This window comes from Zea mays, chromosome 1, assembly GCF_902167145.1.
Source record: "Zea mays cultivar B73 chromosome 1, Zm-B73-REFERENCE-NAM-5.0, whole genome shotgun sequence".
In the NCBI taxonomy this organism is placed as follows: Eukaryota; Viridiplantae; Streptophyta; class Magnoliopsida; order Poales; family Poaceae; genus Zea; species Zea mays.
In genome coordinates, this window is record NC_050096.1 from 292,318,485 (window position 1) to 292,342,624 (window position 24,140).

The window sequence follows — 24,140 nt, forward strand, 5'->3', positions numbered from 1 at the left end:
AATAATTATAATTTAGACAAAACTAATTAAGTTTATATATTTATATATATAATATATTTGTATATTATCCTAAATCATATGAGAGAGTTAGTTATATAGTATATTTATGTTATAGAGGTGCAGGTAGAAGAGTGTGCTATAAGTTATACATCGGAAAATTAGCATGTAAATCTATAGAATCAATTTCCATCTCTCACCCCATGAATTTGAGATAGGCTTATATGATAACTTTGGAAAGTGGTGGAATGTCATATTCTAAAAAATTAGCCTATTCCATTAGTAAGATTCCAATTCCTCGAAATGAAAGGAAACAAACGGGGCCAGGGATTGTTCGGTTATGTTTGGAACGAAGGGGTTGAATTCCTCCCTAATTAAAATTGAATGTAAGCGGATTTAATCTTTTTTAATTCCATTTGATCAAGACGCAACCGAATGGTCCAAGAAAATCCCCGGGGAAATAAGGACCGCTGCTAATAAAGAGAGTAAAAGTAGATCTTTTATTTTGTACATCTTGAGAGATTCTGATATTTGCTATCAGCAAAAAATAGGTTTGTAAAATTGTCATCAGACCCACATTTTATAGACTCAGCTGGACCCACAATTTATAGACACAGTGGTAATTATAACAAAAAGACGTGAGTGGCAAAAAATCAATTATCTCGTACATCTTCGGGGCATTCGCTTATCACTGCACAGTTTTTTTTTTTTTTTTTTGCTTTGCTAAAAAACAGAATAGTGGTTTGCGAAACTTTTCATCTGTTGGGCTCTGATCTCGAATTATCACTGAATGAGATTTTGGGGCCGAACGCTCTGACCTTGGGCCGAATTCCCGGCGCACCTAAAAAATCCCAACGCTACCAAACGCCCAAAAAAAAGCCAGGCCAGGCCAGGCCAGCGTGAAACGACCCAGTCCAGTCATGTTGACTTCTCCGCGTTCGACTCGGCTACCCGAAACTCCCTTGGGCGCCGAGGCGACAGCGGCACGCGGGCGAAGCTGCGTGGGCGGCTCGTTCGGCTCGGCTGGCCCTGGACGCTTCACCTCCCCCCTCTCTGTCTTGTCCGCTTTTGGTCGACCGCGGCCTTGGGCGGAGCAATCCAGGTGGAGTGGGCCGAGAAGCGGCCGCCTGATCGAGCCGAACCAACGGCCGACGCGGCGCACGCCATGGTAGCAGGTTCGTCGACGCCCTCCATGTCGGAGCCCCCTCTCCTGCCGTGCTTACGCGTGTCTGATTGATCGGCTGCGCGCGTCGCCGACTCGATCCGGCCGGTTGGTGGATCGTCTGGTCGCCGGGACGAGGGTGAGGAATCCGTCGAATTCGTGCCCAATTTCGGCCCGATCGGTGGTCGGATTGGGTTGGGAAGCTCCGCGGCGGTGGGCGTGTCCGGTCGGTTAGGCTTCGGTGCCGCTGGGGCTGGGGCTGGGTAGCGGTGCTTGGGGATACTATTGCTCCTGTGAATGTTTATAGGAAGGGCTCTTCTTGGTTTCGCGCCGAGAGTCTCGCCGGGCCTATTGCTAGATATGCTACTCCAGCCGGCCGTCGAAGGAAAATCGATGCGATTAAGATAAGGGCACGCGTAAAGACGAGGTGTCAGCCTTGACGGATTGTTTAGCTTAGGATGAACTTGCTGCCTTCCACGATGCCTTTTACCTAAGCCGTGACTCGTGGACTTCTGTGGTTTTAAACACTGATGCGCTTGTTGGGATCCTGTATTTCACGGAGAAACGGGATATGGTTATGAGCTTTAGCCTTGTGCTTGCTTTTATGCCAGGATTTCTCATTCTTTATATACTCCATTCGCTAGATGTAGGTAAGTCCATCTGAATCATTTGGTACTAGATGTCTAGTACTGGTGTAGATGTAATGTAAAACCTAGGGTGACAAGACTAATGTGTGTGTTGTATTGTCAAAAGTCATCAATATGTGCTTTGCAAGCACTAATATAAGCATTCTGGTATTTTGTGTACCTGTCCTTACATGTATTAGCGATGGATGTGGCATCTGTGATGTACATTGCCTACATATTGAGGAACCAAAATATTGAAGTCTCACCATGTTCATGGGCTTTGGTTACGCACATGTTGCGAATTCAATTAATGATCAGGCTTGAGGCCATCAGGGCTTGAACTAGTGCTTGTATTTTTTAGCACATTCCTCACTGTAGTTTTGTTTTCTTCTTAAGGAGGAACTTTATTTGACCCCCATTCTGTATTGTTTACTACTTCTGACCAAATATATAGGTAAAAATATTAATATTTATGACACCAAATAAGTATAGTATGAAAGTATATGGACAAACCCAATGTTGGAGCCTCCCATATGAATGGGGTCTGGGGAAGGAATAAATGAGGCAAGTCTTACCCTTGCATTTTGCAGAGCGTCGAACCCAAGGCCTTTGGCCCAGTGGAAAGGCACACCACTGCACCATATCTATCCTTCATAGTACGAAGATGTATCTCATAAAAATCTAGTGGTGCTTATTTTATATTATAAATATTTGTATTGTTTATAGTTAATCAAACGCAAGACACTTTAACTTGGTAGTGTGCTAGAATTGGATTTTTTGTCGACTGAGGGAGTACCATATCGTCTTATGGATACCACTTCATGTTTCTATATAATGTGTGAGTAGTTCATTCTTTGTTTATGGTTGGAGGCTTACTGAAAAATTGTCCATGGATGTGATTGGCAGCTGGCAATCCACCTCCAAAACCATGGGAACGTGCAGGAAATTCATCTGGCCCAGTGCCTTTTAAGCCGCCCTCTGGTGGTAGCACCAGTGATGTTGTTGAAGCTTCTGGGACAGCAAAACATGGAGAAGTTGTTTCTGCTGCTGGAAACAATGTTGCCTCCAATGTAAACAGCACAATTTCAATGCCTGTGCCCCCAAGGCCTTGGCAGCAGCAAGGCTATGAAAACTCTTATGGGGGTAATTGTAATCTGTTTTGCATGTTTCAGAAAATATTCTTGTGTCTCAAAATGTTAACGTTTTGATGAAAATGCAGGTTATGGCTCCAATATGTATAGCTCTTACGGCGGATATAGTGGACCCTATGGAAATAACATGTACTCAGGTTATGGAGGAGGTTATGGCGGTATGTATGGAGGTTCTGGAATGTATGGTGGACCAATGTATAGCGGTGGAATGGGAGGACCCTATGGTGGTTATGGTATGGGCATGAGTCCCTATAATCAGGGACCGAATTCATTTGGGCCACCTACCCCACCCCCTGGTTTCTGGGTGTCCTTCCTACGAGTGGTAATATATGTTATTTTATCTAGTTACTGCTGATGCAGATGATTACTTTCAATTGACCATCCACACAACTCTGCATAAATAAGATCTTTTACAGTGCATTAACAGCTGTTTTCAAATGCTTTCCAGAACTTAGATTGCAGTTGTACCCCATAGTCCCTGCTTGCCATGATTGTTACACACATGGTGAAGCAACACATTTCGTATTTTACCTGCATTATTGGAACATATATTTTGCTAATTCAATACCAAATTCCATGTAGTGACTGCGTATCGTTCATGACGCTTTGCATCAGTTGATTTAAAAATATCTTTCACAGGTGACAGGACTCATCGTTCTCCTAACCAGATCTCTTCTTAATTACAGATGCATGGTGTTGTGAATTTCTGTGGGAGGGTTAGCTTCCTTGTTAGCCAGAACACTCAGGCATTTCACATGTTCATTACTGCACTTTTGCAGGTATCTTCCGACTGGTGCTTATACTTTTCCTGTCGAATTTACTTAGAGTGTATCTCCTGTGTTTCCCCTGATGCGATATTATTATCTCCGTAGTTATGTGATCGGGCTGGAATGCTTTATGGTGAGCTTGCAAGATTTGTTCTACGTTTGCTGGGGATCAAAAGAAAACCAAAGAAGAGCGGTGTTAAGGGCCCAGGAGCTCCATCATCGGAGGGACGAGGCCAGCAGCTTGTTGAGGCGCCGAAAGTTAACTCGTGGGACAGCGTGTGGACTGAGAATGGCAAGGGAAATTAAAGGGCCCGTTTGGGCACAGTGAGGCAGTTCTCCTGAAAGGAGAGGAGGGCGAGTTTGCTTGTGGAAGAGAAATCTGCGAATATCTGTTCGGATGCGTTTTGCATATGCATAGAAGGCATAGACAAGGAACCCCTTATGCCTTTTTGTATTTGTCATGTTCTTCCATGGTGTACATATAGATCAGTGTGCAATGAGAAATGTGAGCGGGTAATGTACGGCTTTCCCCCCCAAAATATTACTGCAATAGTACCGTTTGTACTTAAAAAAGACGGAACACAATATAGATGATCCTTTTTATTTGGCCTGTTGCTACATATAAGGTTGTTTATACATGGAGTCTTGGCATGTGGTGGTGCCAGGTATTAGCAGCTGTTCTGTTCATGGGATGAAAGTGCCATGATGGGACTCTTTTTTTCTTCCTTCTCATATTTCTTATGTAGCAGACGATCAAACTGATCATGATGTTTTGCGTCGATGAGCCTACAAATTGTGGTATTTGCGGTATCACCCAGATGGTATTCGGTTGAATGCTTCTCTAGTTTCTTTAGCTTGCAATCTTCGTTACGCGGCCCGCGGCGGTGCGGTCGGTGAGCTCCATCGCCGCACATCTGATATAAGAGCAATGCCGATCATGTTGTAATTCGACCATCATCTATACACAATTACTCTGTAATAACCGTACTACAAAGATACCTAATCTTGTTGCACATTGTCGGAAAGAAATGTCAGACGTTATACACACACGACCAGGTGTAAATAAACTGCGACGTTCGTCGAGTATATATAATGAACAACAAAATTGCAGCTTTGAATTAGCCTTCACAGATTTGAGAAGCTTCTGTACCCTTTACGGCACATCCGGCCTGTTAACACGAGCCGGCCCAGACAGCAGATCCTGTTTGTCGTTGGCGCTCCAAAGACACGCTGACCTGACTGCCGGGCGGGCCCCGCCTGAGTGTCACGAGTCGCACCAGCTCCGGAGAGCAACTTGGCCCGCTTTTGGCTGTCGCGTCCGCCGCTGCCGGAGGGAGAGTGTGTGTGGAAAAAAAAAAATTGGAGCTGCTGCTTTCGCAGCATCGCCACAAAAAAGAAGTGGCGATGGCGATACAAAGGGCTGGATCAGGTTCCAAACCAGGTGACAGGCGATCGCATCAAATCCAGCTCGGGATCCGGAGCTGGCCCACTCGGCAGCCGAACAGTATTCCGCTTTCGCTTGTGTTTTCTTGTTAGGCTAATTATTCAGCAAAGTACCTGCTTTTGTTGTTTGATGACAAAAGTTGCTCACATCACACTTCACACCCCACAACGGTCAAAATATTATAGCCTAGTGAGTGTGCAACGAGCGTGGTAGTACTTTTATATTGCTAGAAAAAGGGCGCACAGGGATCTTCTTCTGTCGTTGTTGTAATTGGTGGTGAGCATGTTTAGACATTGCTTGCTTGCAGATGATGATATGCACGATTCAGGCAGGTTGCTGATTTTTTTTTTCCACCACCACCCCTCTTGTGTGCTGATCTGACGATTGGGGCCACACCACGCCGCACCAAATCCTGACGTGACGCTGGCTGTTTGGTAACGAGATTCGTGTCAGCAACAGTCGCACGTGCAATACACTCTACGTACCAAAAACAGGTGGCGTCATTTTGCGTCGTCAAACAGTTTGGAGTATATGATTATCAGACGTGGTACGCGACGTTTACAATCATGGAATTAAGCGTAAAAAACGAGGGTTATTTGCGGAGGACACAGAGATGGCAATGGGCACCTATGACCCGATACCCGATGGGTATTTACTCCATTAAAGTATGTATATGGGCTAAATATTCTACTCATGGTTCTGTTATTTGGTAAAAAACTTCATTAAATGAGTAAACGGGTATTATAACGTTCTGCCCTCACCCGTGCCCGGTATTAGAATGTTTTTCCCTCACTCGTGCTCGTTAACACGTGGGTATAGAATACCCAGTATAAAGTTGGACAAAAAATAGTTCATTATATTTGTTGAATGATGCTTACCGCATATGATATATGTCTAATCTTGTGGGTATGAGTGACTCATACCCACCAGTAAATATGGATGATCCGACGAGATTATCTTTTTTGTCGTGGTTGTATGGGATAGTAATATCCGTTGGGTATTTACTCATTGTCATCGGACGGAGCAACATGTGAGGTTTATCGTAAGTCCACTCAATCACTCCTACATTGACAAAAAAAATCCCTATCACTGCCAAAAAAAATGAAACTACAGATCCCATTAAAGTCAAACTATATTTAAGTTCGCTTGACCTAATGTTTTATTTATAATTGCATCGTTTCAGGAACGGCTGGATGGATTCGAACAGGATTCACATTTTTTTTCTTGTTTTCACGGTTGCACAGTTGTCATGTGTCATCTTCCCACTCTATGTAAAAATAAGATACAATTACGTACAGGTGAGGATTTAAATCTGGGTTGGTGGCTCTAAGTCCATACGGAGGCTCTACGTCACCTAACCAATGGAATAGACATTTTTTTTATGTTAAAACTAAGTCTATCCATATAATAAAACCGTATGACTAGTGTACAAGTATCTGTCAGTCAGTCACGATGAAGCCAACTGTCCGGTAAATCCTCAAGTATCAACCCAACTGTCCGGTAAAGTCCAAGTGGGAATAATGATGGTTCCAAAATAGCTCCTCGAGTTTATCCAGAAATGGTCCAGATCCAGAGAGGCCGCAGCGAGCAGGTGCCCAGTTGCGGTCACGCAACCGGCCAAAAACAGCAACAAAGACACGTCAACTCGATCAACTGTTTATTCCTTGCCTTCCCGAGGAGAGAGAAACAAGCGAAAAGCACATCTCCTCATCTCCTATGCTACGCGCCTACGCACAGCTAGCTAGCTGTACGAAAAGATAGAAGAGCGGGCTTGAAGTCGCGCAGCGCTACGCGACAGGCAGCACGGAGGGAGGAGGGAGTGCGTTGCCACTTGCCGCCACAGAGAATCACGCACGAGCGGCGAGCGACGAGAGGAGACAGGCGCTCTGCCCTGCCCTCCTGCCCGAACAGAGCCGGGACCAAGCAGGGCCCGTCGGAGGAGGACCAACCACTCTCGGGCGGGGGCAGGCAAGGACAAGGACAAGAGCAGCAGCGTCACGACGTCTTCCGGTGCCCTTCCCTGTCCGTCGTCCCCGCGGCCGAGCCACAGACAGCCGGAACACCAACCGAATGCCCCTCAATCTTGGTGTCGTTGGGTCGCTCCGGGCCACCCGCAGGCCAGTAGGTCGCCGTCCGTCGCTTCGCCGGCTGCAGCGCAGGGCATCGGCGCGCGCGGGTGTGCGGCGCGACGTCACCATGTCGACATTATAGATGTCCAATAAGCACGAGTCTCGCGAGCCCGGCACGAAGCCCGCTGTTTGGGCACGGTCCGAGCCCGACACGGCCCGGTTCTATGCAGGCCCGGGCCGACCCGGCACGAATAAGCGGGCCGAGCTCGGACAGGAAACTAGGCACGATGGGTAAGCCCGACACGACCCGTTTATCCCTAAGCCCGTTAAGCCCGCTTTTTTGCACTAAAACGTGCTTACCGATCCGTTTAACCCGCTTTTCGGACCGCTTTTTTCGTGCTAAACGGGCTGGCCCGACCCGTTTAGACCCGCTGCGGGCCGGGCTCATACAGGAAATCGAACCCGCGGGCTTAGACGACCCGCCCGGTTTTCTAACCGTGCCTGACGGGCCGGACCCAAAACGGACCAGGCTTCACCGGACCCGAGCCGGACCGGGCCGGGCCGCCCATTTGGCCATCTCTAGTCGACATCCGTAGCCAAGCCACGGCGCGAGAGCATCCGATCCGCCTCTTTTCCGCCGCCAGCGCCGGCATCGGCAGTTCGGCTTCGGCACTGCGGATGGATACGAGAGCCACGCGTACAGGCCGGGCAATGCCGAGGGTTGCCAGGAGAGGTGGCGACCTGTTTGACTTTGACCTCGCCGTGTTTGTTTGATGCGCAGCGCGACAGGGGACACGCACACGCTAGCCTGGCCGCCGGGCCGTTGGAACCGTGGAAATGGAATTATGATTTAGGTATGTCAATCGTACTCGTGCATGGGAGGCATACCCACGATTTGAGAATATCAAATTTTACCACCAAGTGCTGGAGGGGTTTCCACGATTTGAGAATAAATACGAGTATTTGTAACCAATGTCATATGCATATTATTTTGACTCGTCCATATTGTAACACATGCTCAGTACGCCGAGCTATAAAGATTATATTTTTTTTCATGGTCGTGTAAGTTGTGCTACATATTGTTATATTTTAGAAACAATAACTTGTATTTGATGCATACGAAATTTTGGGTGAGTGTCCTGCCCCGCCGGCTGCCACCCCCACCTATCCAAGACACTGGCTGGCGTTTCGACCCTCCCATGGGCTGATGGGCCGGCCAGGCAAGCAAGGCCTTGTGCGTACATGTGTTTCTGTCACGCCGCGCTCAATCGGTGTCTCGGCCGGTCCGGTTGCTATCGGGCCGCAGAGGATCCGATCCGATCCGACGGCTCCCCCTGCGCTCTTCGCTGCCGCCGGGCACTGCCCATACCCATGTCGCTGCCGCGACTCCTGTTCGTACCATTGGACCACGCACGCGCGGGAAGGGCCCAGCGCCAGCGCGCGCAGGTGGCAGCAACCAGCAAGGTCCCGTCCAGGCCACCGGGGCTCCGGCGCCATCGGACGGCCACCGGTTTTGTCCCTTGGGCTCGTGACGAACCGGTGCGAGTATTTTTTGGAAAAGGAAACTGAGATGCAAGTTGGCCCGTCCTACTCTACTCCTGCAGACACGGACAGCAACGCATCCTAGAACTTGCTACATCTCCGGACTGCCCTCATTTTACACACTTTCTTTTTTATTTGCTGCTGTTTTACTATACGACAAACAAGTAGTACAGTAGTTCAGGTAAAAATAGTAATAAATAGATAGTATCCAATAAAAAAAACACGTTGAGTCGAGAAGGGATTCTGTTGCACGTCCACTTGCTTTTTAAAACATGATCCCAGCAAGATGGGACGCGGACCGAACAAAAAATATATGGCCATCTGCACCCCAATAGCATCAGTAAATTGATTGGCCGTGCGTGCCCCCCGTCGGGCCAGCATGCACAGCGACGACATGCCAGCTCCGCCCCGCCCCGCCCCGCCCGTGCCGGTCGCCGGACGGCGTACGTACGTCACGACGGCAGGTGGTACAGGTACAGCACAGCACAGCGGTAGATGGCGAGCACGCAGGAAGGAGCTCAACAGCAACGCCGTGGGTGTGGCGTGGGTCTGGGCGCGGGCGGGCATTGCGCTTGCCACTGGTGCGGGCTGATTGCTGCCGCGCGCCGGACCATCAGGCAGCAGCGGTCACTCCCCCGATACACGCGAGGCAATGGCGAACCCCCAACAAACAACCGGATGCCCCAGCAAGGATGATGATGGGGCGCAATCAGACAAATCCTCAAGAAAAACAAGAGCCAAAAAAAAACAATTCATGAGGCCATGGGAGAAGGGACGGGAGATGACGAGACGTACTAATAATAACAGGACATACAGAGGGAGGGAGCAGAGATAGAGAGAGAGGGATTAACGTGCCTACTAAGAGCTAATTAAGTGACACGCGTAGCTTACGGATAGGCCGGCACACGATTAATAACCTTGGCGCGTAGGTAGATGTAGATACAAGCAGTGCTAGAGGCTGAGGTTGAGGTCGAGCTCCCCGGCGTCGTCAGCGTCGTCGTCGTCGTTGGTGCTGGTGCCGCCGTCGGGGGCGCCGGCGTATGAGGTGGTGAGAGTGGTGGTGGTGCTGGCCGGCGAGGCGGTGGCGGCGGCGGCGGCCGGTGCGCCGTGGGATCCCCTCCTCCAGTTGAGCAAGTCGATCAAGTCATCGCGGCCGCCGCCGCCGGGCTGCTGGGCCTGCTGCTGGTGCGTGGCCGTGGCGTAGCGCGCGCGCGGGGCAAGCACGACGCCCGCGGTCGTCGGCGCCCCCGTCCCCGCGTCCGCCGCCGCCGCCGCCGCCGCCTCGTGGGGCGGCGCGTAGTACCGCAGCCCCCCGCTGGAGCCGTGCGAGGCGATGGGGAACGACGGCGGCGGCGGCGCCGCCGGCACGGGGGCGTACACGTGGGCCGCGTACGGCGCGGGGAGGAGGCCGCCCGCCGCGTAGGCGGGCGGCGGGGCGGTGGGGCTCGCCGGCGCCGCATTGGGCTGCGGGTGCGGCGGGGTCATGTAGAAGTAGGGGTTCCAGCCGACGCTCCGCTCCTTCTTGTGCGCGTTCTGGTGGCCCCCGAGCGCCTGCGACTTGAGGAACTTCTTGTTGCAGAAGAGGCACGGGAACAGGCGCACGTCCTTGCCGTCCACGCGCGCCGTCGCCACGCCTCCGTCGGAGGCGACGGCGGGCAGCGCCGGAGGCGGCGCGGGAGGCGCCAGCGCCGGCGCCGGCGCCAGTGTCAGCGATAGGTCTGCCGCCGCCGCCGCCGCCGACTCATGAGGCGGGGAGTCGTCGTCGTCGTCCATATCAGGATATTTGTAGGAGGGAGGAAATGAAACGGCTTGACTGAGAGGGGAGCCGAGACCTGGGACTGCGAGGAAGGGAAAGAGCGCCGATGAGAGGTGAAGGGAAGTGTGGTCTACCTAGTCCGATCTGGTGGTCGTCTAGAGCTGCGGTTTTTCTATATATGGAAAACTAGCCAGGCGGAGACCAACAGCACAGCGGCGCATGATTTTTTTGGGAGGTTCAGGTACTGCTGCTGTGCTTTTTTTAAGCAGTACTGTATTTGCAAGCAGTAGCGATGAGTACACTAGGAGCACTGCTACGAGAGGAGGCGGCTGCTGGGCTGCTGGCAAGGAGAAACTAGTACGGGTATAGCCATGGATGAAGGGAGGGACATGGAGTACGACTGGACATAAAAAAGCCGGGAATTCACACCCGGGTGGAGAAAGAAAATGGAAGAGCAACGGTGGGAGCTCTCAGTCTTTTTTATTTTGTTACATTACATATATATAAAATAAAAGAATATCGAAAGGGTATAGACGAAACGACAAGGCCCACCACCCACTGCCACTGGCTCGCTCGCGGGAGACGGGGAATATGTGCGGCGGCGTGAGCGTGAGTGGAGTGAAGGCGCGGTCGCAGGCAGGCGGGGGCCACGAGTCAGCCGCCGAGTCGTGCGGGCGCGGGTGATTGGGCGGGGGAGGGCAGCGGGGCCGCCCACATGGTGCCGCGCCACAGCGGAGCCCATACTGAGCTCAGCCCTCCTCCGATCCGTACCGTGACAATTACTTCGTGGGGCCTGCCGGGAGGGAGAAGTGGAGAACGAGGCTCGCCGCCGGCCACCGTCAGCACACAGGAGCAGCCAGCGGCGGCTGCAGAAAGGCCGGTCCTGTTGGGTTCACGCACGCCATGTAATAAAAGCTGGTTCACAATCTCAGACATCAAAGTTAGTTACTGCTCCCTCCACCGTAAAGTCGTTTTTACAAACTAACCTTTACTGTACTGCAGCTTTCGCAAAGCAGGAGTGCAAGTCTGCAACTAGTGCGGAGCTTTAGACGTGTGTATAGTAGGCAAGCTTGAAGCGCCCTAGTGTAGGACTAGGCGTTAAACTTAGAGCCTATTTAGATTCTAAGGTGGGCTATACTTTAGCTTTGATGTCTAAAATTTAGACGGATGAATTCGAACATGCCAAGGCTGACCCTTTAACTGCGACGGAGACGCTGGTACCAGCTGTGAACTGTGCAACTGATCTAGAGTAGCATCCAGCAGTGCCGACCACAGAATCCTGTGTAGCAATCGTCCAACAGACGTACACGTACTAGTAATGCGTTAAATATTCAACCTCATACGTGCGTCTGGTGGTGGTTTCAGCCCAGTCCAAGATTCCCAATCTGTGTATATATCCTGGGCAGAATGGGGAAGGGAACCGGTCCGGTGGCGGTGGGAGCAATTAGTGACTAACCTCATTTGGCGTGACAAGACGGACCTCCATTGTACATGTGCCCCCACACGAATCTGGAGTGGAGTGGAGTGGAGAGGTGGTGCCACAGGGAAGGCCGCACGCGGGGCGCGTACAGTGGATGATGCCCCCGACCACTACGTGCAATGCAACACCAACTGCGGCCAGCCAGTGAAGCCTACGGCTACGGCTACCACAGGGACAGCCGGACAGCGGGAAGACCGGAAGATGCCGCGCAGCACTGTGCGCGGTGCCGGAAAAGAAAAGCCGGCTGATGCCGTCGAAGCCGAACTGACCGTCACTCGTCGAACTGGTGGTGGTGGTGGTCACCCGACGTCCCGACCCCGCCCAAAGCAGGTGATGGATGGGAGGGCAGGCCAAACGCGCAGCTGCACAGGTACTATACTATTTCTGGGCGCTGACGTACAGCCGTGGGCCACACGGTGCCGCCGCACCCCGGCCAACGAGCGTTAGGCAAGTGAGAGCGCTGCCTGAGACGATCTGCTGAGAGCAAGCGAACTGGGCAGCTAGCGGAGCCGGGGACGGGACGGCGTCGGCAACTTTGGCCTGTGGCGGCGGCAGAAAGGACGACGGAGACGCACGCGCCCCCGGCCGGAGTCGCTAGGGGCACCCTGTCCGGGGGCGATGCGACGATGCAGCCACGGCGGCAGAGGACACGCCACTGTGATGAGTTGTGCTTGTGCATGCAGCCAGCATCGTGCAGCAGTCCAGCTCGGTCGGTTGGCGGCAGTGGTACGGCGTAAACATCGGTGGCGTCCTGCTGGTCCATCCATTCGGGACCGGGCGTCCCCGCGGCTCCAGCTTGCGGGAGTTTGCTTTGCTGGGGATCTGGCGAGCGCGGAAGAGACAAACGATGGTGTTTCTAGCGGTTAATGGCGCAGTCTGGACTCTGGCGGCACTGCGCCGGTGGTCCGGCCAATAATACTATGCCACGCCAGCCCCCCAACCCAAAGGGAAGGGGATACGTACGTACGGCTTGCAAATCGTCGCGTGTACATCTCGTGCTCGTTAACTATATATAGCGTAACTAACTAACTAACTAACTGTAACGAGAGCCATCCACAGCAGGGGTTTGACATTTGCAGCATTTAGGAGTTGGGATAGTCACGTGAAAAGACTTGCATTTGTAGCATATTTAGGAGTTTGAATAGCCAGAGACTGGCTCTGGGCTCTGGCTGCGCCTGCTAACTACCCCTGCAGGACTCCACTCCCCTGTCCTCCTTGGAAGGCGTTGGATAGCGCCAACAACCATTGGTTAGCGAGGACTCGGCAGCTACTCCTACATACTACACCTGACCTGAGTTCCTTTCTACACATGTGCACTAGAACATGTCGGCAAAACCATCACAGCCCAGTTCCGTACACTATGACCAGTAACAACAAGCACAGACTAGCCATGATCGTGATGTAGTGAATCAAGCACTGATCATGAAAGCGGGCCGGCCAGCTGGAGTAGACAGCAAAACAAATGAACAGCAATTCTGCGCCAGTGAAGTTTCGGCGTTTGCGCTGGAGGCATCTCAGATCTACTCCGTCACAGAGGGGGGGGGCCCACAGATCCCCGCGAGAAACCGACGTGTGATGTGCCGTACCTCCACGGCCCCAGACTGTCCAAGTCGTCCCAAAGGCCAAAGGGGGCAGTGAAGGGCACCGATGCACCACCAACCGTACCACAGTGCAGTTCAACTGCTCCGCTACCGCTATTGGTGCCCAGACGCCACCCCGGAGGCGGAGGACCCCCACCGCCAAAGACGATTACGATTACTGCTGCAGGCCCCGACAAAGCTCCCCGGAGATTCCTTTGCCGCGCGAGCGCTAAACCATGTGTCCATGTGCGCTTCAGCGGGTGGCAACGCTGGGCCAGTCGTAGGACCAGCCTTCGTGCGTAGTATTCGTATCCCTTTAATACAATGGTACAGTGGGTGTGCGTATTATAAGCTCATCAACACAACTGAACTACTGTTGGAGACTTTTAAAGGCTGTTTCGTTTGGGCCCCCACCTCACAAAGTCCAGGGTACAATAAATAAAGTTTAGAAATGACTACTTCATATCATCATTAGTTAATATCTAAAACCAAGTCTTCAAAAGGAGACAATAACTGAACAGAACTGAACTGAACAGAACTATATAAGCATGGAAGTTCATGGAAAGAAATGCTTGGACGATATGGTTCTCCTTAGACCCACACATACAATATTTTATATGTGAAAAATCCTAGAGTAGATAAAAAAACAGTAGACCCAAGTTCGACAGAGATAGGAGCATAAAACAGGGTGAGGGTGAAGACAGAGAACAGCAACAGTTCTCTCTTACATATAGAGAGATAGCGTAGAGCAGCAAAAGGCATCGACGTGAGCACATACCTAAGCAACACGTGGAGGGGGGCAATTGTCCAAGTTTCGTACAGCATGTCCATGTCAGTTCAATTGAGTTCACAGGACCCTCCTATCAGTATCTCTGACTATTCCACGAGCTCAAGGCTGAGGACGACCTGGCACGGCTGGTGCCGGTACCACCACCACCACTATTCGAGGTTGGGCAGTCGCGGGACCAGTGGCCGGACCGACCACAGTTGTAGCACGCACCAGGTGAGCCCGCTGGAGCTACTGGTCTCCCACCCTTGTCAGGATAAGGATCCGACGGTTGATTCGGACAGTCTCGAGCCCAGTGGTTCTCCTGCCCGCACTTGAAGCAGGAAGACGAGCTCCTCTGGCTGGGGTTTTGGATGCTTGGCATGGAATCCGCTTGGTATTGCGCTGAAGCTTGCAGTGGTGCACCAACCCTAGGCTGTAGCTCGTCACACCACTTGAAAAAGCCACAAGAGCCACCACCACCACCCTGGGTGATTTGTCCCCGTCGTGCACCAGAAATAGACATGAAAGGCCCAAGTTAGAAAAAAATAAGAGGGTGCATTATAAAACTAATAGAGGAAAAAGATGAAAAGGAATGTGGAATATCACATGAGTTAAAATAAAAAATATAATAATAATGGTATCCTAGCATCAGTTGCTGTACGTGAAGATACAGATGTAACTAAGTGCTCCACTAAGAGAAGGAACAATATCTAGGACCAGGAACTAGGATTGAATCACTGATTTACCTTTTTCTATATATAAAAAAAGGAACGGGTAGCATTTTATTAGTGCAACTGGACATTTTTAGTATGAAAACCAAACATGGCAGTAGATTAAATTGTTAGGATCCCTAGTCCTGGTCTAACAACATGGCTGCTTTAAGCGTGACAAGAAAACAATGTTATTCTTCACAATATTACCATGTAGTTTAAACACAAACAATTTAGGACAAGGATATATCTTTCATTACCACTAACAAGACCAAGACTTGAAATGCACTACTATACCAGGCAGCCAACAGGAAATGGCATGTGTAAGTTTAACTGTATAAGCAGGCCATTTTACCACAACAAGAATAATTATGCTGATGTCTAGATTAAAGAATAGCCCAAAAGTAAACCAGTTGTTTGACATAAGAGCAAGAGGGGGAGACAAATGAGTCATGGGTTAGTGTTTTGAAAATCCAAATCTCTGATGTTGCCTACTGAAAGCTAATCGATAAATGCATTCTGCAACAGTAACTATCATACTGTCTGCATCTTCTGTTATCTATTAAAGTAACACATGAGATCCAACTAATGAGTCACAGCTGCAAGATAAACAGTTCAAATTCCCGCCTACAATCCAAATCACTACGGCAACTTCTATCTATACAATTGATATCGGTGGCATCCTGCAATAAAAATCTCACAATTAGTTGATAACTCAAATTCAGGAAGGAGGATGGTTGCAGATGTTCAATGTTATTATTAACAAGTTCAAAATCCCACAAATGTTGATTACTCAAATTCAGGAAGGAGTAGGGTTGCAGATGTTCAATGTTATAATTAAACAAGTTGTGTCAGATAAAAAGGGGCCAAGTTCTTCCAGAAAAACAAACCAGTATAGGCCGCTATATGGTACGGCAAAATGTCATGAATTCAGGTAACATTGGTGAATCCTGAGTTTACCTGATTTAATGGGCAGCAAAAGAATTGCCTCCCAACATTTTTCCCTGTCTTTGTGGTGAGAATTAAGCAAGTTCCAGCACTGCATGGGCAAAGCATATCTGTTGCTGATGTCTCTGAGTGTACAACCATGTTATTTCGTGCATTGGCAGGGGCGGGAGATGGAGCATCGCACCACTCAAAGAAGTTGCAACCCCCATCCTTATGGTCAGAAAAGAAGTAAATAGCATCAGCAATTTCAGCATAAATGAGTCAAAACAGGAACAATGAATGGAAACAAGAAGAAAGCTGCCTTTCATCTTGCCTAAGGTTCAGGTGTCTTTTTTATATTAGCCATATGTAACTCCAATATCACATGGGCATGTATACATCATCTAACAGATCAAAACAGAATTTTGGCTGGCACATCTTTTCATATGTTAGAAACCAATTGAACACCAGTAGAACACTGCAGTCACGAACATATTATTATGATCATCCTAGATCTGCCACTATCAGCAAGGACATATTATTATGATCATCTGGTGCCCATGCAAACTTTGACCAAGTAAAATGAAACAAAAAACTTATTTTGTGTATTGATGCAATTTTTCTAGAGCCAGACTGTTACCTAATAATATAACTCACCAAAAGAAATTGCATGCGATCAAAGGAAAAATGACTGGTTAATGATTGGAAACCCAAGCTAATTCGGTAGGTACTTTTAAGACGACAGGCATGCCAGCAATTATAAAGGTGGATACAATGATTCTAAGATAAGAGGCATTTGATAATACAATTCCAACAATACAAATTACGGAGATACACAATTTTTCATTAAACTGGCAAGGAATAATACAGTAATTAATAAAAGTAAGCAATTGAAAAGATGAGGCCATCTAAATAAGGTTAACAAGCTGATTAAGCAATAAGAATATAAGTTACAAAATTTACACGGCGTAAGATATTCACTTTCAAGTGCTACTTGCTAGTACAACATATCAAAAGTGTTCTACAGTTACATCATGTGCCATCACTCATAACACACAAGCAAGCTTATGTACCCCTGAACCCATATGTAGGTATCCTACACTACTGCACTAGTAAAGCTTCAGATCATGTGCACTCCCACCCAAGGAGGAAAATGTACAAAGAGTGCTTCTAAACCAAGGATATGCATCCAGAGAAAACTAAACCAAGCATTAATTTAGGACCAACAAGTTCCAAAAGATCATACTGAAATAGCATTACTGCATCCATTTCATGATATTTGTCAAGGATGCAGTGTAGAGGGATAGTAACATGGAACATAGGCAGACATGGCATTACTCCATCTAATAAAGACAAATACGTTAAAACTCATTTTGCATAGCTTAATTCTATGACTACTCAGTATGCATGCTGAACAAACAATGTGCCCGCTCAGTGTGCATGTTGAACAAATAATGTGAAATGGACGAGTAGCATTACCAGGAAACACAGCTAAGGGGCTATTTGAAATGGCAATTTCGGGCTAAAACCCTTGTAAAATACATACCCATAAAATTTTACATCCGAGCTTGTACAAAGGTGTTTGGATGGAATGTAATCCAAAAGAAATTGCCACATGTTTAGACAAGAACACCTGGACCTAAAAAAACACCTCCACTGGCACACTTTCCTGACAGATGTTGGCCACTCATCACCTATGTCCTCTTACTTCAGGTTCTCTACAAAGACCACCACTCAATTCAGGCTCTAATGATCATTTCTGAATATGTTTACCTCTTTGCTTTTGTCTGAATTCTCTTCAATTATATCCAATTTGATGTTCTGACTTCTGATCTGAAAATTTTGACACCAATTCCATATCGATAGGGGATCTTGATAGCGCCTGAGGATTCCATCATCTATTCAAACTGACATCAATTTCACATCATTGTTCCCTATGCTACTTTGGTCGTAGTTGTTTGCTTTTACTGTCGAGTGTGGTTATCGTTGTTTGCTTTTACTGTCTTTTAAAGTCACTAGCTGCTATGGCCAAAACGCGGATTTGTTTCTACCTCCCGCAACTACAGGTGGAAATGGATATGACGATCTAATGCTTAAGGAATTACAGGTGTAACAAATTTCAGCTGTAAAAAGATTACTAAGTTACCAAATAGGTCCTAAGGATCTAGGGAATAATCGCTGCTCCTGATCATAGAGCAGCTAGTCAACATGCCAGCCACAGCACAAGGGAGGCCTACATAAAATCCTTCAGAGACTACAAAAAACAACAAGTACATCCAAGTCATTACAGCATGCACATGCGGACATGCCAACACCTTTTAAACAAGTAATTACGGCGCTCAAGGGCCAGGGTCATGTGGTCAGCTGATTGGAAAGACTCACCCGCATGGGGCACTTGTAGAACTTGCGACCGGGGTTCTTCGGCGTGTTGGACGTGAGCACGAGGCAGCTCCCGACACCGCAGGGGCACGCCTTGTCCTCCACCTCTACGCCCGCATTTACATATCCGCCGCCGCCACCGCCGCCACCGCCACCGCCACCGCCGATCTGACCTCCTCCCCCCGTGTTCGGCACGGATTGAGGGCACTCCCGTGCCCAGTGCCCGGGGTCCCCGCACTTGAAGCACGATCCGCTCGCGCCCGTACCCGGGGCTAAGGATTTAGAGCCGTCGGGCCGCTTGTGGGCATAGCCAAGGTCTTGCAGCTGCTGCTTCCAGGTGGAGCTGTGGCTTCCCTTGAGCGCGGCCAGGTAGGGCCCCTCGGTGGCGGCGGGTGAGGTTGAGGGGGTCGGTGAGGACGAGGTGGTGGAGAGGCGGCGGCGCTTGGAGGAGTCCAGCGCGGCGGCCTCCGCGGCGTCGAGGGCGATGAGGAAGGCCTCGTCGTCGTCCCCGTCGGACACCGACATGGTCGAGAACAGGACGGGAGGGCGAGAAGCGTTTGGGTTTTGGGGAGGGTTTGGTGCGCGGGGAGAGCCAGGAAGACGAGAGAGACGGGGCCAGAGCAGCGTCGGAGCCTCGGAGGGAAAGGGAACTCAGCCTATACTCAGGGAAGGGAAAGGGATGCGGAGGTTCCTCTGACGTACTGCAGGGGCAGTAGGGTCACTGCACGCGGGCCCTGTCGCACGCGGGGGCCACGCGGCAGTGCCCTCTCCCCACGTCAGAGGATCTCGTTCCAAGGGATCGTCCGTCCACAAACGCACAAAACGAAATTTGGCCGTCCGTCTGCCGTCGCACATATGCATATTTGTGAATATTTGTGATGGTCGTCAGGGAGACGGAAGACCATGTTTAGTTTTTTGCATTTGTGTACGGCGTGATCCTTGTGCAGGGATACGATTCCATGGAAAAAAAGAGTACGTAGCGGTCGGTGGGCTGGCTCGGTAAAAACGATCGTTGCAGCTGGGCCACAATAGACATTTTGGAACTGTGGCCCGTATTCATATTCTTTCGAGTTTGTACTAGTTCACAACATTTTTGTATCGGATGAAGAATCCCCCCAACAAGAAAATATATCACACGAACAATCTTAGGCTATGTTTCAAATCTCTATAAGGGCTTATTCGTTTCACCGTTAATCCACGTGGATTAGGTGGTGTTGAGTCGGTTTAAATTCATAATAAGTCAAAATTCATCTCAATCCATTACAATACACTACAATCCACATGAAATTGGAATAACCGAACAAAACCTAAATGTTGGCCCTGTTTGGCACAGCTTATTTTCAGCTTCTTCACAAATTTAAGCAGAGGTTCTGCCAAACAGACAGCTTCTGCAGCAGCTTATCAGTTCAGCTGCTTCTCAGAATACACTAAAAGCAGCCAATAAGCAGAAGCTGCTTTTCACCAGCTTCTCAGATAAGCTGCTTTTTCAACAAGCACCAGCTGTGCCAAACAGGGCCGTTAGACCGTGTCTAGTAATTCACTTATATTGTCACCCCAGAATACTGTTGTGTACTGTTGTTTAATGCTAAAAAGAGCAGTGCGGACGGTCCGGCCCCGAGGCCGGACGGTCCGCGGTCCGGACAGTCCGCGGTGGTGGCGCGGACGGTCCGCGCGTGCGCAGAGTCAGTTAGGGTTCCTAGTTGCTCGCGGGATTTGTTACCTAAAACCGCAGGATTAACTCGGAAATCAGTTTGAAGCGGATCCAGACCTCCCCTTTATATAGATGAAGGGCTACGGCCGATTGAACCCCCATCAATCGAATCAATACAACTTCTATTTCGCATTTATTTCCAGTACAGTTAGGAGTAGTTCTAGTTTAGTTCTAGTTTAGCCTCTCGATCCCTAAATTCTCCGCTTCTCTTCGACTCTACGTCGATTAGAGGAGTCTAGGTCGGTCGGCCCGAGCCTAGACAACTCCTAGGATCTCTGCTCCCCGACGGGGTCCCTCCCGGGAGCGAGATCCAGGCGCCATCAGCGATCTTCCGCCGCCCCTGCGTACGCGCGGACCGTCCGGCCGTCAGGCAGGAGCCCTAGCCTTGCACCAGGCCGCGGACCGTCCGGCCCTGCGTGCGGACCGTCCGCCCCTGTGCAAAGAGCATTGCGGCGCCTCGCACCAGGCCGCGGACCGTCCGGCCCCTGCGCGCGAACCGTCCGCCCCTGTGCAGAGGGCACCGCCACGGTTCTTGTTGATTGTTTGGCGTTCCAAAAAGGCGTCAACATACTTTTGGCGACTCCACTGGGGAAGGTGTTTAGATCTACTAAAAATCAGGCCCTCAAATGGCCGGTTCTAAAGATCACACCGATATCTCCCCAGACAATATCCTGAAGCCGGCTGTTGAAAGTCTGACGGCCGATGAGCAACAGCAATACGAGTACTACATGCGTCAAGCGAGGGAGAAATTCTTATCACAATACACGGTGGATCACCACCAGAAAGTTGTCAAACATGGAGAGACCGACGTCGCATCTCTTCTATCTTCGCTTCAAGTCCCCAACGTAAGTAAACTCGACGACATCCAATTTATTAAACAGTATGTAGATCATCAGCAGAATCAAATGAAATAACAGATTGGAGGGTTAGAAGAGTCAATTAGAAAATTAACGCATACGTTGGAGAAGTCTGTTGCTCCTAGTTTTCCATCATATGAGACTAGTAACAGGATATCTATGTCTAATACATCGGCAACAAATGGGGATTTGCAGACTCAACCATTATATGGTATGCCGATGAACTCATATCGAGGGCAAGTACCACCGCCGCCATCCCTGCTTGGCAGATCGGCGCCCCTGAATACGGTCGGACCGTCCGAGCTTCTGCCCGGACCATCCGGCCCATACGCGGACCGTCCGGCTTGCTCTGCCGGACAGTCCGGGGCCGCCCTAGGACCGCCGCCGTCCCTGTTTGGCAGATCGGCGACCCTGGACGCGGTCGGACCGTCCGAGTTGCTACCCGAACCGTCTGACCCTTACACGGATCGTCCGACTTTCTATGCCGGATAGTCCGGGGCCGTACCGGGACTACCGTGTGGTGCCCCAATAATGGCGAACACGACCAGCCAGTTCGGATGTACCACCGTACAAACCGGATACACATATGCGAACCTGCTGTTGCACACCATGCACCAAATTATTACACACCACAACAGCAGTATATTTCGCCCTCTACATATTTAAACCATAATGCACCATACAATCACAGACCGATCAACACTATCGATCGGTCACGGCAAGAAGGTCGGTATACTAATACCCGACCAAATGAGCCCCACAGCCCAGGATCCGGTGGTCTACCACCGGGTGCAATGGAAAAAATTAGGGAAGAGATGACTGAACTATTTCGAGATAAGTTCGGAGTTAATGTAGCCAGAGTAGGGCAATCATACCAAAAGCCATATAATCACCGGTTTGACACTGTCCCATATCCACAAGGGGCAAGGATACCGGAATTTTCTAAGTTTTCTGGTGAGAATGAGAGAAGCACATACGAACACATAGGCCAGTTCCTAGCACACCTAGGCGAATTGGCTGATGGAGAAGCATTTCGTGTTCGGTTATTTTCTTTATCGCTTACTGGTACCGCTTTTGCATGGTACGCCGCCATGCCTCCTAATTCCATTAATTCCTGGAATGAGTTAGAAAATAAATTTCATGAACATTTCTTTGCCGGGGAATATGAATTAGGATTAGCTGACTTAGCTTCAGTCCGACAAGGACGCGAAGAATCGGTTAATGATTATATCCGGAGGTTCCGGGACACTAGAAATCGATGCTTTCGGATCCATGTTGCAGACAAAGAGCTAGCAGGGCTAGCTTTTAATGGGTTGCTATCCCACTTAAGAGACAAATTAGATGGAACCCAGTTCTTTTCGATAGCCCAGCTACATCAACAGGCTTTAGCCTGTGAAAGCCGATTTAAAGAGACATCAAAATCGGTCGCCCGTACTATACATCTAATAGAGCGTGATAGTTCAGATGATGAATCCGCAGATGTATATACCACTGAGTTTATTTGGCCAACAAAGGCCAAATCTTCAGGATGTTCTTCCTTACAGCCGGTTCAAAAGAATCGGCAAGAAGAGATTAAATTTACCTTTAATGTTGCCAAATGCGATAAGATATTTGATGAGCTACTTAAAAATGGCAACATTAAATTAACTCATAATATCCCTCCTATAGATGAATTAAAGAGGCGTGCTTATTGTAAGTGGCATAATTCTTTTTCTCATGCCACCAATGACTGTAATGTTTTTCGTCGACAGGTACAATCGGCCATAAATGAGGGTCGGTTGGCTTTTCAGAAGATGCAAGTGGACACACAACTATTTCCTGTTAATACAATAGATATCACATGCAAAAAGATCTTAGTTCATCCCGAAATAGCCGATAAAGGCAAAAGCAAAGACATCCTCATTGGCGATCCTCGCATGTCAAATATATCACAAAAGGAGATTGCTCGAAAGGCTCCGGACGATAAGGCTAAAAAGTCCGGAGGCACCGGGGGGTAAGCACAATTAATGAGCCAAGCACAACAGTCTGGCCCGAGCATCACAGACGGGCTGGCACATACGTGCGGACGGTCTGGTGCTCAGATAGACGGTCCGGCTAACTCTGCCGGACAGTCCGCCTATGGCCAAAGACGTCAGCCTCCACACAAAGCTTTAAAAGGGAAGGGACGCAAGGGCAGAACACATATGGTTGGCTGATCAAAGCCGACCCTACTTTTGATCAATTGCTCTCCAAGGATACTATCAAGAAGACCGTTCTACATGATCGGTCAACGAAGAAACCCTGGTCACTTGCTAAGACGAAACGAGTAAACAAAACGACCCGAAAGGCGACACAACAAGCATCGCCTATTCATCCTATGAGGCCAGGGTACTTTCCACCCGTTTACTCATCATCGTTATATTATCTTGTTCAAACATGGAATGGTATAATGATGAATCCATGGTACACACTAGAAGAATATTGACCTTCTATGACGTTCTGATGGTATCATAAGCGTCATAGAAGGTGTGTAATTAAAGGTATTCTATGACGAAACATCAAAAATTATGACGTTCCTAAGGAGGAATATTCTTAGGAACGTCATTATTTATTATGTTTCGTCACAGAAGACCTTTAATTACACACCTTCTGTGATGCTTATGATACCATCAAAACGTCATAGAAGGTCAATATTCTTGTAGTGACATGTATAGTCCCTTTGTCTATCCAGACTGGGGGGCACCTCCATTATATTCCTTTTGATCCATTGACCAAATGGTCATGGCCGAGAAGGATACAATCTGAAACGGCCTTTATACATTGGTGCTTTATTGAATGATATCCATGTTGAAAAGCCGATGACTTACATCAGGTTTAGTTCATATGCTTTTGGTTCATCAACCTTCACCAAAAGGCCGGGGGACATATGTTTAATGCTAAAAAGAGCAGTGCGGACGGTCCGGCCCCGAGGCCGGACGGTCCGCGGTCCGGACAGTCCGCGGTGGTGGCACGGACGGTCCGCGTGTGCGCAGAGTCAGTTAGGGTTCCTAGTTTCTCGCGGGATTTGTTACCTAAAACCGCGGGATTAACGCGGAAATCAGTTTGAAGCAGATCCTGACCTCCCCCTTTATATAGATGAAGGGCTACGGCCGATTGAACCCCCATCAATCGAATCAATACAACTTCTATTTCGCATTTATTTCCAGTACAATTAGGAGTAGTTCTAGTTTAGTT

At 49.3% G+C, this 24,140-nt stretch overlaps 3 protein-coding genes across 3 annotated transcripts; 1 reads left to right on the forward strand and 2 right to left on the reverse strand.

Annotated features, from left to right (window-relative positions):
- The first annotated feature begins 1,014 nt into the window (after positions 1-1,014).
- LOC100283272 (uncharacterized) lies at positions 1,015-4,377 on the forward strand. Its single transcript, NM_001369528.1, has 5 exons — positions 1,015-1,172; positions 2,692-2,928; positions 3,005-3,258; positions 3,623-3,715; positions 3,809-4,377. The coding sequence occupies exons 1-5, from the start codon at positions 1,163-1,165 to the stop codon at positions 4,007-4,009; spliced, it is 795 nt and encodes a 264-aa protein (NP_001356457.1). The 5' UTR covers positions 1,015-1,162; the 3' UTR covers positions 4,010-4,377.
- Positions 4,378-9,454: 5,077 nt separating this feature from the next.
- Positions 9,455-10,891, reverse strand: LOC100274943 (uncharacterized). Its single transcript, NM_001149309.2, has one exon. The coding sequence runs from the start codon at positions 10,529-10,531 to the stop codon at positions 9,710-9,712; it is 822 nt and encodes a 273-aa protein (NP_001142781.1). The 5' UTR covers positions 10,532-10,891; the 3' UTR covers positions 9,455-9,709.
- Positions 10,892-14,088: 3,197 nt separating this feature from the next.
- LOC103644140 (DNA-binding protein HEXBP) lies at positions 14,089-19,047 on the reverse strand. The gene is made up of 3 exons (XM_008667338.3): positions 18,363-19,047; positions 16,014-16,211; positions 14,089-14,827 (listed from the first exon to the last, which is right to left on the reverse strand). The coding sequence occupies exons 1-3, from the start codon at positions 18,882-18,884 to the stop codon at positions 14,438-14,440; spliced, it is 1,110 nt and encodes a 369-aa protein (XP_008665560.1). The 5' UTR covers positions 18,885-19,047; the 3' UTR covers positions 14,089-14,437.
- Between the last annotated feature and the right edge of the window lie 5,093 nt (positions 19,048-24,140).